Source organism: Lissotriton vulgaris, chromosome 4_1 (assembly GCF_964263255.1).
Source record: "Lissotriton vulgaris chromosome 4_1, aLisVul1.2, whole genome shotgun sequence".
Classification (NCBI taxonomy): Eukaryota; Metazoa; Chordata; class Amphibia; order Caudata; family Salamandridae; genus Lissotriton; species Lissotriton vulgaris.
In genome coordinates, this window is record NC_141691.1 from 1,769,772,379 (window position 1) to 1,769,786,877 (window position 14,499).

The 14,499-nt window shown below is 46.5% G+C and overlaps 1 protein-coding gene across 1 annotated transcript in view; it reads left to right on the forward strand.

Moving 5' to 3' along the window:
* DCAF13 (DDB1 and CUL4 associated factor 13) overlaps positions 1-14,499 on the forward strand; it is a 272,700-nt gene that overhangs the window by 199,745 nt on the left and 58,456 nt on the right. The window contains exon 9 of the mRNA XM_086966098.1: positions 12,525-12,660. Coding sequence (XP_086822224.1) covers positions 12,525-12,660 — 136 coding nt within the window. The remainder of the gene's footprint in view (positions 1-12,524; positions 12,661-14,499) is intronic.

Consider the following 14,499-nt stretch of genomic DNA (forward strand, 5'->3'; position numbering starts at 1 on the left):
ACTTCACTCACTCATCAAGCTATCCCATTCGTACTCACACTCATACACAAGAGAGATACAATCTCTGTAGAGATCCTTAGCAAATTGTCAGAGACCGGTTATATCATTCTTGGTGGTGCAGATGTCACCCATTAATTTCCTCCCATGTGTGCGTCTGAGAGGACTCTCCACATATATACAAATGGTCTACGCGTGTTTCAGTGGGACTTCATTAGAACCACCTTCACCAGGACCTAGATAGGATCAACTACATCTCTACCCAAGTCGACGAGGGTTATCAAGGAGTTAATACTTAAGGCCATCGATGGTTACATATACATAGAAAGTCAAACGAGACCTAAACTGGGCCAATGTTGATGCCGATGTCCGGTATAAGACAGATGAGTTCCAGCATGCAATCAAAGAAATTTCTTTGCTTGCAGAAAATATCCTCAATATCTATCAGTGTTCTGTCTGATTGTACTGCTTAGTAATGGGCATCTTTAATCAAAAATTGTAGCATCACTGTAGATAGATCCACACCGGCCTGCAGCCGCCGGCTTTTTCTCATCAGCCTAGTAGTCGTGTAAGGACATGTTTGGCACCTTTAAGCCCCCTGAACATACGGTATGGTGAGGACGTCCCACGATATTTGTGGCGGCCTTCAGGCCCAGATCAGTGTTATCAGATTGCATCCCAGAAGCTTGAGGAACTGAGCTGAGAGGGATGGGTATGTTGAGGAAAAGGTAGAGGAATCTAGGGAAGACAATCCTATCGCAATGCATCCCATGAGGGATGGGGCAATTTGGTCCACATTGATTTCCTATCTTCCAGCCATACGGTGGCTCGACTTTGATTGGTTTTCCACAGTTCGTCAGGATCACAACTGATCCATTTCCCTAGATATCTTACTGGATCCCAGGGTGAGGGGTTATTCCGTTGTGTTGAGTGGTGTCTATGAGGGGAAACAGAGCAGACTTGGACCAATTAATCTGAATTCCCGAAAACCCACTGAACGTACCACTTGCAGTGTAATGGGGGCAAGGCTTACCGGAGGATTAGAAGCGTACAATTTGATAATGTCTGCATACATGAAGACTACCAGTACCTGTGTTGTGTAACCAATGCCCATGTTAGCATAATGTGTCCTAATACTGGCCACCAGTGGCTCCCTTGCTATCACAAATTGAAGTGGCAATAGCGAACACCCCTGCCTTGTCGCACGTGTGATCTGGAATTGGTCTGATAGCATCCCATTGAGACGCGCTAAAGTAGTGGGGGGGGGGGTATAGAGGAGTCGTATCTGGTGGCTAAACAGAGGGCGAATCCAAGACATGTGTAAAGTTGAAAAAGGTACACCCATTCCAGTGTGTCAAACGTCTTCGTGTTGTCCAATAAGGAGGCTACTGCAGAGATCTGGGGGTCAAGGCTGAGCATTACCGCAAAAATAGTGCAGAGGTTGTGTGCATTTGAACGACCTGGAATAAGGCCAGATTGATCAGGCCTAACTATTTTGGGCAGTAGGCAATCGCAAGGATCTTCACAAAGATTTGATTGTGAACATTAATCAGGAATAATGGCCTGTTAGAATTGCATTGGGATGCCGGTTTATCAGTGTAGGGTCTGCTTCCTATGTTCACCCCCACATTTTGCTCTGATCCACTGGTTTTTTCGACTCTAATCTGCTACTCAGACCCACAGCCCAGCTGTTCTCTCTCTAAATTCATACCATGTACTTTAGGTACATATCCAATTGGGTATTGGGTCACCTTTGTGAGCCCCTATATAGTGTACCATAGGTACCTATGGCATAGGTGCATCCAAGGCCTACCAGGGGCTGCAGCATATATTATGCCACCCCTGGCTGGCCATCCAAACTGACACAACTGGCTGATCACTCAGCTGGGGCAAGGTCGTGTAATCACACCTTGCTTAGGTATAGTATTCCTATACCTACCACTATATGTAGACACATATGTACCCATAAGTCACTCCTATGGCAGGCCTTAACAATCCTGGAGGCAGAGTGCTTGGTTTTATGTTAGATGGTGCTCTAGCATGAGCTGAGCCTGTCTGCAGCTTTCGGAACCATGTCCTTATAACTGTTCTATGATATAGCCATACCATATACTCTTTAGTGCATTATAACCTCATAAGTGCTGCGCCTAGTCCAACGGCCGACGGCACCACTACCTCGGGAGTGCTGCCGTTGGACGTTCGAACCTCACCTGCGCAATGGAACGATCAGCACTGGAGCTGGACGTTCCATAGCTGCTAAGGTGTTAATCCTCGCGGTTATTGCTAACTTTGGTTTGGCTTTATCAAAACATGTCGTGTAAGGTGTCATACGCTTTGGAATACTACCCCCGCCAGTTCTGGCGGCAGGGGTAGCGTTCCACCCTTCTAGAGGGAGAAGACCTGTAGTTCTAGCTTTACCCGGTTAAAGGTAAACAGAGCCTCAGCATCATAAAATGGATGCTGCTGCCACAGACACAAGTCTGACCTCCTGCTGCTGGACGAAACTCCGGCAGGGGAGGCCTGGACAATAGGTTTCCTGCCTTGGGAGGCGCGAGCACCTCCCCAGACAGGCTCTTGTGTATTGGTAAATACAAAAGATTTGCCGGCAAGGGAATTTGATTTAAAACAATTTACAAAAATCGAATTTGATTGTCATTTGAGTGAGTGAATTCAACCCAATTCAATTGGTATCTGAAAGCAGTTTCTATTCGTTCTACCTCTGTGACAGAGAGTGATGATACCACACTATTGTGTAAAAGAGAACAGCAACACTGGGAATCTTTTTTATCAAAAGCTTATTATTTTCTTGTTGTACAAAATTTATCAGGGTACATACCAAACATGACAATTAATCAAAAATGCATTCAGATGAAAAGGGAGTGAAACAATTTCTCCTATAGTACATCAGAACATACAGTCCAAACCAGAATATATAATAAAATGACTTCTATTTTGACTAGAAGTAAGTCACTTGTGTCAACGATCTTGAATGGGAAATTGGACTTAGAAGTCAACGTTTCGGTCTTTGTTGTTTACTCCACAAGACCTTCTTCACGACAGAGAACATTTATATCTAACGGTGACCCCTTAAAAGATGGATCCCACAAGAGATTACACAAAAGAGCGCCTGTGTGACAGTCCTGATTTTCTGGACATATGTCACAGACACTAGTAGGCGTCGGAGTACGCTTTCTTCCTCAGTGGGAGTATTTCTTTGGCACTTTGTGCTTTTCATGCATGAATTTGGGAGGTTGTATCTTGGCGTTCGATCGTGGATTTCACAACGGCTCTGCAACAGCGTGGTCACGTGAGAGACAATGTCTCTCACGTGACCACGCCGCTGCAGAGCTGTTCTGAAATCCCTGATCGAACGCCAAGATACAACCTCCCAAATTCATGCATGAAAAGCACAAAATGCCAAATAAATACTTCCACTGAGGAAGAAAACGTACTCCGACGCCTACTAGTGTCTGTCACAGAGGTATAACGAATAGAAACTGCTTTCAGATACCAATTGAATTGGGTCGAATTCACTCACTCAAATAACAATCAACTTCGATTTCTGTAAATTGTTTTAAATCAAATTCCCTTGCCGGCAAATCTTTTGTATTTACTCTTTCTGCCCAAGCCCGCAAGGGTTTATTGGGTTACCCACCCTCCTTCCAATTCTTGTCTATTGGGGCAGGGTGGGTTGAAAGAAATGAGACACTGCCTGGGGCACACAAGGTGCCCAATGCATAGCCCGGTTCAAACAAGTTGCTGGGGCACTCCAGCCCCAACTCTGGCGTGAAACTGGACAAAGGGAAAGGGATGTAACCACCCCCTTCCCTGGTCCCACCAATAGGAGGGACCTAGCAGGTAATCCAGCCCCTCAAATCAGTATATAGGTAGGAGCTGAGTCTAGAGACTTTAGATTATCCTGAACTGAAACTCTGAAACGAAACTCTGGCCCTTCGACATTCTACTGCAACTAGAAGACTGAAGAATCTCCCTTGTGGTCAAGGAGTGACCACCCTGTGCAAACAGGCACCACTAGTAACTTGCCGGTTTGCTTCACCGACGCTCCAGCCGGATCCCGACGACCTAGCGACGCAGCCTCTGGACTTCCAGACTTCTCTGACCCCGACCCACATCCACAGCAAAGCTGAGACCCGTGGCGGACACGAGAGACGTGGGATCGGACAACCTGCAGTATCTGCTTTTTGCTAACTGTGCAGCTTCTAAGGCATCCTCGAAGTTGTGCATTGGGACCTGAGAAGCCCAAACCCAGAGCATTAAGTGCACCGAAGCTCAGCCCTCCACACTCCATTTGTGCCGCGTGGGGCCTGCACCTGCATTTCTCCTCGACGCGTCTTCGCAGTTGCTAGCCCGTGGCTAGAGGACCTCCTGAAGACATCACCTTGAATCAGCACTGCTAGCCTGGTTGCTCTGGGCTTGCTCCTGCTTTCCTGTAAAGGGGATGCTCCTCGGACCTTGCTGGTCTGAACAAGAAGCCGATCTTCACATCCTGTGTGGGTTGCCTTTGCCAAGGCTTGTTGACTCCAATCCGGAAGCCGACACCGCCAACAGCGAGATCCTTCGTGGGACAGTCCGTATCCAGCTCCTGGCCGTCGTCGACGCCTCCTGGTCCACGTGGCTGCAGAGACAAGCTTCACTTCTTCACGTGATTGCATCTCGACATCGCCTGGTTCCGTCCTGGTCACAGGCTAGTGACACAGACTCTGTCCCCTCCGCTTTCAGGTTCTTCACTTCTTCGATCCACCCGGACATCTTCCTCCTGGTCGCCCCTACAGCATCTTCTTGCAGCTCTCCATAGGATTCGACGACGAAACCAGACACGACTTGACACCTATGCACCCGGCTTCCCTGGGTGAGGTAACTCGAGTACTCCGGTGCTCCCGTGGGTAATACCTATCCAAGTGTCCTACTTTAACTGGGTTTTCCCGTAGTCCACCCGGAAGGTCCGAAATCAACTAGTTTCTAAACTTTACGTTCCCATTGAAAGTTTATGAGAACCCGCGTGTGTGTTTAGACACTGCACACGCATCCTGTGGGACTCCTGCTTCCTAACCTTCGGTTTTTCTGTGTAGCACCACCGATTTCCAAGGCCCTCGGCCTATTCACCTGTCCTGAAGTGGCTGTTATACCACTTCTTTAGTATATGGTTCGTGAGGCCCCTAAGGCAGAATTGTATTTGTGCAACTTAACGTATGTTTATTAAGTAACTTGAGCTGTATCTCGAATTCTGACCTTATAAAGAGTGCAGCGGGGTTGTGTTAGAAATAAATACATATATATTCGATACATACCTTGTGTGGTGTCCTTTCATTATGGGCTGACAATTATCAAAGTACCTCCAACATATTTGTGAACACCACTGATCTATTACTAAAAAGCATTAGATGTCAACACTTGAACAATCAATAAGTCATTAGACAAAATGTTAAATTCACATTGTTTCAAGTTATATCAAAGTCTTTATCTGTGGCTGTGTTGGGGGCAAAATGGTCAGTGTTTCAACTTTAAAATCAAAATACAATAAAAAAATACTGCAGAAAAAACACGGATAACCCTACATACAACATCTACACTTCACTCACTCATCAAACTATCCCATTCGTACTCCCACTCATATACAAGAGAGATACAGTCTCTGTAGAGATCCTTAGCAAATTGTCAGGGATCGGTTATATCATTCTTGGTGGTGCAGATGTCACCCATTAATTTCCTCCCATGTGTGCGTCTCTGAGAGGACTCTCCACATATGTACAAATGGTCTAAGCGTGTTTCAGTGGGACTTCATTAGAACCACCTTCACCAGGACCTAGATAGGATCAACTACATCTCTACCCAAGTGGACGAGGGTTATCAAGGAGTTAATACTTAAGGCCATCGGTGGTTACATATATATAGAAAGTCAAACGAGACCTAAACTGGGCCACTGTTGATGCCGATGTCCGGTATAAGACAGATGAGTTCCAACATGCAATCAAAGACATTTCTTTGCTTGCAGAAAATATCCTCAATATCTATCAGTGTTCTGTCTGATTGTCCTGCTTAGTAATGGGCATCTTTAATCAAAAATTGTAGCATCACTGTAGATAGGTCCACACCGGCCTGCAGCCGCCGGCTTTTTCTCGTCAGCCTAGTAGTCGTATAAGGACATGTTTGGCTCCTTTAAGCCCACCTGAACATACGGTATGGTGAGGACGTCCCATGATATTTGTGGCGGCCTTCAGGCCTAGATCGGTGTTATCAGATTGGATCTCAGAAGCTTGAAGAACTGAGCTGTGAGAGGGATGGGTATGTTGAGGAAAAGGTAGAGAAATTTAGGGAAGACAATCCTATCGCAAGGCATCCCTTGAGGGATGGGGGCAATTTGGTCCACATTGGTTTCCTATCTTCCAGCCATACGGTGGCTCGACTTTGATTGGTTTTCCACAGTTCGTCAGGATCACAACTGATCCATTTCCCTAGATATCTTACTGGATCCCAGGGTGAGGGGGTATTCCTTTGTGAAGGGTTGAGTGGTGTCTGTGAGGGGAAACAGAGCAGACTTGGACCAATTAATCTGAATTCCCGAAAACCAACTGAACGTACCACTTACCGTGTAATGGGGGGCAAGGCTTACCGGAGGATTTGAAGCGTACAGTTTGATAATGTCTGCGTAAATGAAGACTACAAGTACTTGTGTTGTGTAACCAATGCCCATGTTAGCATAATGTGTCCTAAGACTGGTCACCAGTGGCTCCCTTGCTATCACAAATTGAAGTGGCGATGGCGAACACCCCTGCCTTGTCCCTGTGTGATCTGGAATTGGTCTGATAGCATCCCATTGAGTCGCGCTAAAGTAGTGGGGTGGTATAGAGAAGTCGTATCTGGTGGCTAAACAGAGGGCCGAATCCAAGACATGTGTAAAGTTGAAAAAGGCACACCCATTCCAGTGTGTCAAACGTCTTCGTGTTGTCCAATAAGGAGGCTACTGCAGAGATCTGGGGGTCAAGGCTGAGCATTACCGCAAAAATAGTGCAGAGGTTGTGTGAGTTTGAACGACCTGGAATAAAGCCAGATTGGTCAGGCCTAACTATTTTGGGCAGTGGGCAATCGCAAAGATCTTCACAACGATTATATTGTGAACATTAATCAGGGATAATGGCCTGTTAGAATCGCATTGGGATGCCGGTTTATCAGGTTTTAGGAGCATGACCATTACTGCCACTCGGAGTGTGGGTGGCAAGGAGCCAACCTCCAGGGATTCCACAAACATTGCTAGGAGGTGTGGTGCTAGTATGGAAGCAAACTGCTTGTAGAAGACCGTGGTTAGGCATTTGTGCCGGCCGCCTTCTCTCAGGGAAGGCTTTGAATGGCCAGCTCTATTTCCTCAGTGGCTATGGGTGAGTCAAGGTAGGCACAACCGACCCAGTCCAGCATAGCAGCTCATCCGTATCGAAGTATGCGTTCAAACCAGACAAGCCCTGCACAAGGGTAGCAGTGTAGGGATTGGAGTAGAAGAACGATATAACATTTAGGAGTTCTGTGGGATTGAACATGAGATTGCACTCCGTATCCAGCAGTTTCATAACCTAGGTTGCCGCCTGTGGAGCAGTCCCGCATGGTCTTACTCAGGCGGTCCCCCTCCCCAAACCGACGTGCTTGTGCATCATGATTTAAGAAATGAGTCTCCCTCTCTGCTTCTTCGGATGTTGGCCAGCAAGGCCTCTTCTTTATAGCCGTATTTGTCTCCAAATCACAGAAATGGTGCTCTAGCTGTGCAAGCCTCCCACGTATGACCTTCAGTACACTCAATTCCTTGCCGATGCATGTACCATGGATCACCGCCTTGAAAGCTTCCCATAACGTAGAGGGCAACTGCACAGAGCCCTTATTGTGTGCAAAGTACTCCATAATCTCCTTGCCGACGTCTTCGCCAAAAACAGCATCTCACAAGGCACCTGAGGGTAGGTGCGTGGAAAATGCATGGGGCAGGCTGCATGGGGGCAGCCTGGGGAATCAACAATTCCAACATGACCAATGAGTGATCCGATAAGGTACGGAGCAAGTGTGTTACTTTAGTTGTAAATCTGTAAGTCTTGAGAAACTAACCAATAGTCAGTTCTGGACCATGCATGAAGGTAAGGTGCGCCGTGGAACCAGTGCCCTCTAAGCAGCCTGCATGGGTGTATCTCCTTATGTTTTGTTAGTGATTGTCTTGGACAATAATGTAAAGCTTCTGTGCTGTTGTGGGATGGGGCTGTGCGGAAAATCCCAGAATGATCCAGATGATCGTCCAGTGTCGCATTGAAGTCGCCTCCCCATAATATAACCCTGGGTCCGAGGCTAGCTATCCACCTCCAAATTTCAGAGAAGAACTTAGGGTCATCCGTGTTTGGGATTAAACAGCTGCCACAACCACAGGCTGTGTATGTAATGTACCTTCTAAGATGACATATTGTCAGTCTTTGTTGTTGAGGGCATGTGTCAAGTGCCATGCTAGCCGTCTGTGCAATGGGACTGCCACTTCTTTGACATAGTTTGAGTAAAGTTCTCTGTGGGTTACCCCACTCTACTTACCGCGCAGACCGGGAGTGGAAAATTGCTTTAGGTGCAGTAAGAAACAAATGTTGACACAATGCCTTATAAGGTATGCGTGGACAAGGCGGGCTTTCTAGTGGTCATTTAGCGAGCGTTTGTTCCTGGTGAGGCAGGTGGTGGAGGTCACAGTGTGTAGAAGTAAAGTAGCATAAGCAGAGCAATGGCACACAGCGCAGAAGAGTGACTGCACATGGGTGGGAATGAGATGGCATACTGTGTCGGGGATCAGGAGGGGAAAGCGAAATTCAGCCACCAGAAAACAACCCAAAACTCCAAACATTGCTGAGAAAAACCAACCCTGCCCTCCCCCCAACCCCAGTACCCACCCTGAATAAAATGGTCAATGGGGGCTCATCCCTGGAGGCGAAGGAGAGCCAAATATACAACCTTGCCCAGATGTAGGCGATCAGGGGAGGCCCTAAATGGACCAGCACAGCAGGCATTCATATCTGTTACATCACCTGGTGATCATGGTGGCTCCAGTTGGAAACTGGTATAAATTATGCCCCGTTCAAGGAAAGTACCGCATTGGCCTCAACAGCGAACCACCGCCCCAGCGAGTAAGGCACCGAACACCCACATCACTGAGAGGGTCACATCTGAGTCACCAGGGGAGTCTCTAGGCATGCGTTGCCTTTTGCAAATGCCAGTGGCCAACCTGAGAGCGTACTTGGCAACTGTGGATTGTCTTCAAATAAGATGCATAGTGTGGCCGGGTATAGGAGTGCATACAGGATCTTGGCTTTTTGCAGTGTTCTTTTGGTCGGCCTGGATTTACAGAGTGAAGTCTGGGTAAAAGTAGAGATCACTACCCTGGACTGACATTGTCGCGCAAGCCTTAGGATCGCATTGCGATCTCTGTAGTTTAGCAGTCTAGCAATAATAGGGTAAACCGGTGTGCCCGGAGGTGGCCTGGGTCCCAGCGATTGATGAGCCCATTCCACAATTAAAATTGCAGGAAAGGCCTCCCCAAAACGGTAGAGGAACATGGACTTTACAAAGTCCTCCATTTTGGTGATCTCCGTGGACTCTGGAATCCCAGTGATCCTGAGGTTGTTGCACCTGGATGGCACTTCAAGGTCTTTGTTTTTAGCTTTTATGAGGGCTATAATTTTGTCCATTCGTAAGATGTTTTTTGGAGTCTGTCTGAGTATCCTCAACATCAGAAACACGATTCTCCAGTTGATTAAGTCTGTTATCGTTCTTGTCCATGTGTTGTTTAACTTGGCCCAGGTGGCTGGGGAGTATGTCGATCTTCACCAGGTGGTCGTTGCTCGAAGCAGTGACTCAGTCGGTGTGTGTCCTGGCACCCCAGGTGTAAGCCAAACTAATTCACAACTACCTGGTGGCACCTGCAGTGTGGAGGAGGCAGCCCTCTTCCAGAAGGCTGTCTATTTGGCCCCAAGGCTGCAGATGTGGGCCCTTCCGGGCCGCCCGTGCCTCCAGCCACACTGTAGTCGATAGACCGAGCAGTCCTGCGTGGGAGCCACGGATCGAAGGGAGGCAACAAGCTTGTGGGAAGGTTGGCCGGTGGATAGCGGGCCTCCCTGGCAGCTGAGCTGAGCTGGACACGTTTCTGGCCTGGAAAAGTGTGCGCCCATACATTGAGTCCTTGTCCGATGGGGCGCAAGCGCCAGAAGAATCGCCGGAAGGGCCAGCTGTTGCTATATTCTTGATGGAGGTTCGCTTCGAAGGGGGTGAATGGCCCAGCCCACCCAAGCCACTGCTACTCAATCCAGGCGGCGGGCCGGCCCTTGTGCACTGCCAGCAATCTGTCTACGCCTCCAGTCTTAAATGCAGGCCAGCCACCACCAAATTTCCCTAGGGGTGCACTGTGGGTTCTGAATGACACCGCTGGTAAAAGGTTGTACATTTGGCCCGCTGTGTGACGTATCCCTGCAGGATTATGAAATCGGCCGGCGGAGCCTCTCTAAGGAGCTGCCATCTTACAGTCTGGCTAGGCTCCACTCCCCCTTGTATATTATTTTTAAAAAATGTGTACACTCTTGCGGGATTGCTGAGTGTTTGTGAATAGTAAATACTAGTAGATAAGTTCTCAATACACTCTTCTAGTAGGAATGCAAATTGTGGCCTTTGTTATTGAGAGGAAGTATGGAAGACATAAGTACTGTGATGAGTAGAAGGTTAACTATTTTTACCCCAAAAAAGTTACGATCTCGCAAGACTCTTGCGGGATCGTGGAAAGTAGGAAAGAGTAGGTGATGTTTGAATACACTTGTTACTGTAGGAGGTAGACTTACTGGGAATGGTGTTCATCAAAGTCTACTATTTATGCTCATTGACTTGGGAAGAGTTGTGAGTAGAGTTAATACTCAACCACACACCCTACTATGCACACCGGTTATGTGTGAGAGAGGTCTAAAAGGAGAGGCTAGTCCCTCTCCACACCCTACTATGCACACATCGTTACAGAAAGAAGTCTCACCAGAGAGAATAGTCCCTCCACACACCTGTCATGATAGAGGTGTGAAAGGCAGTCCCTTCACACACCCTGCTATGCATACTCCTCATCTGAGAGAGAGTTCTGAAAGAGAGGCCAGTCTCACCACGCACCCTACTACACAATCCATCATTAGAGAGAGGGCTCACCAGAGAGGACAGTCCCTCCACACACCCTACAAAGCACACCAGTCATCTGAGAGAGAGGTCTGAAAGGAGAGGCCAGTCTCTCCACACACCCTACTATGCACACCTGTCATCTGAGCAAGGGATCTGAAAGGAGAGTCTAGTCCCTCCCCACTCTCTACTTCTTACAGAGATAGGTCCCAGCAGAGAGGGGTATGTGTTTGCACACTCTACTACCCACACCCAAAAATTCATAAGACGTATGCTGCTCTCTATACTCTCGCAAGACTTGGAGAAATATACTTGTGGAGACTGGTGTTTGTGTGCTCCTGCTCTCACAAATGTCTTGCAAGAGCCATTAACAAGCTTTTGCAGGTTGAGTTTGCTGTGTGGGCCTTGTTCAATCCATGCAAGAGCTGCATGGAAATTTACTGAGTGGCCCTACCACAAGGACTTTGTGCGATCTTGCGAGAGTCTCATGAGCTCGATTGTACATGGAGAGAAAAGAGTGTGCATTACTACAGCCTGGGCTCGTCATCAGCACTGAAGTGGTTAATCTTAATTTCCAAACGGATTACACCAAAATACAAATACCATTCTTTCTGGACCAAGAGCTAGCTTTCTGACAAATTTGATGTAAATCCGTTCATTGGTTTGGCTGTAGCTGTGTCTAAAGATCCTATGAAAAAATGAATGGGGAACACGTCGTGTGGGAATCCCTTCCTTTTCCTCTGCCCTTTGCTTGACGGATCTCCCCTAACCTTTCCATCTGCAAACTAGTCAAAAAGTAGTTGAACTGTACTGAGGAACAGCAAATCTTGTTTTTTCAAATAAATAAGTTTGACCTTTTATCTTCCAACTTAAAGTTGTAATTTTGAGTTTCCGCAAGATCGCTAAGTTCCTGTCATGCATCGTTCCTGTCGTCATTCTGGGTTTCTTTTCTGAAAGGAAGCTTCTAGCCACATAGTTAAGGGAAATTCTCCGAGCTGATGGCATCACAGCGGCAAAGAAGCTCAAAGAACTTTTTGAAGAAAAAGCCCCAGCATTTTCCTGCTTGTAATTTTCTTCATCCGGGGTCATTTGTGGATTATGCAACATTTCAGTTTGAAGACAACTGAAACATTACAATTTAAAAGTACAATTAAAACAAAAAAAGTAAGGTATCATTAAAAATAGAATGTGATAATTCGCACAGAAGCGTTTGTTTTTGTTTGAGACTGACTCCCTCCAGTACTTTCTGTGTTATTAGTGTATGCAGAGTTTTTCAGTATAAACATCAAAACAGAAAATACCTAGGCAAAAATAAATAGGTGGCTAAGTATTGTAACTGAGTTTTATTTTGTTTATAGGGAAGTCTACCACACTAAACGAATGCAGCACGTCATCTCTGTCAAGTGGAGTTCGGACAACAAGTACATCTTGTGTGGCTCAGATGAGATGAATATCCGAATATGGAAGGCTAATGCTTCAGAAAAGCTTGGGATGGTAAGAACACTTACTTCTGACACATTTTTATTTAGTGTGTACTTGTGAGAGCTGTTTTCATCATGTCTTCTAGTAAATTTCAGTAACCAATAAGGTTGTTTGGAATTTTTGTTAGAATACCATTCTGCTACACGCATGCACTAACATGGGTCTCTGTAGAGGCGTCGCAGTGTCACTCTGGGGGACCAGTACCTCAGCAACTGATTCTAAACAACGTAAGCAACAAAGGTTGTGCTAAACACTCTTGACACCACCAGATTGGAACCTTTGACCAGGCTAGGGTCAAGTAGAAGATGATATCCATTCTCAAGGATATCCAAAGTGGTACAAGCCCCTGTTTTTTTATGTTTTTTAACTAATTCTCAGTGTATAACTCTTTCTTGTGTGAAATAAGAAATTGGCTTCTGACATTTTCCATGTGACATTTTCCATACACCCTCATGTATTGTAGTTCTCAATACGATCACTGTAGATATAAAGTTGTTTACGACCTAGTTGCTCCTGGTTCTCTGGGTGCCCTCGGCATCAGAAACTTTGACTTTGATTAACTCTGATATATATGTGCATTAAAAGGAAAAGGCTCCTGTGGGACTTAGTAATGTGAACTGACCCTACTCTAGATGTCGGCACCGTTAAAAGGAATAAGGTCCAGTTGGATCCTTGACTGGTCCCTAAATTTCAGTTCTCTGTTGGCAGTGCCCTTAACTGGACATTGATGACCAACCATATAGTCACCATCATTTCTCACCACAACTTCAGTAGGTGGAGTCCTTTTACTGTGGATGGTTTTGTTTTTGGGATACCTATATGTAGGAAGTGACACCTTTTTCTTTTTTCGTCATTTGGTACTGGAATGCAGCTGCTAAGGTTTCAAGCCACTGAATTGTCCATTTTGGTAGGGAAGGCTAGCCTAGGACAGGTGTTGGATCTACTATCCCGACTTTGTCTTGCCTACATCCTACGCTCCTCTGCATGACGAAAACGTAAACAAAAGACTTGACACCCAAGCTCTCCAGGTGATCTTTTGAGACTACCTGCACCTCACACCATGTGATAACCCTGGCGTAGGATCAGTGTTAAGAGAAATGTTTTACCTGCACTTAGATGCTATAATGGTTGGATGTGTATGAACCTCAGTAAAAGCGAATAATTTGTGTTTTATTTGTAATTTGTCTATTACCGTCTATATACCCTACCTCTACATAAAAGTATTTTCTTTTTCAAAGATAAAGCATTATCTGGAAATTGGTGTCAGTGGTTTTTCTTTACTGTGCCATTCTGAAATTGAGTTTCTAAATCCTGGAAACTCTATAAGTAAGACTGGAGTGCTTTTCCTCAATACCCCAGAGAGAATCAAGTGCCCAACTTTGTCATTCAGTTCAACTGCATCGGTATTGCAGCCATGAGGTACCGGTGGTAAACAACACTTCTCTTGTAGAATACTGCCCATATCCACTGACTGCCCCAGGACCCTTGAAATGACCCCACACATCTGCCTGATAAGGAAGGCTCAACGATCTACATGTTGAGGGGAAAAAAGCAGTCTGTGTGGTAGACTTTGTGAGTTCTGGCCCGGGACCAGGGTTCAATTCCCTACCTCGGTGGGTCTTGGGCTCAAAATTCCACGGACCTGATAATTCTCGCCTCTGTGCCTATTCCAATCATGGAGTCCCACTCTGCAACTCTGGGCAATATCTTGCTTAATCTCCACAACGGCCCCCCCCAACGCTAAGGATGCCTGGCCTCCACCTTGGGGGTGCCCAGGATTGGACGCCTCACAGGGAAAGCCAGGATGGGTTCCACAGCGGTATTCGTACAAGCGCCTTGAGACCTTTGCGG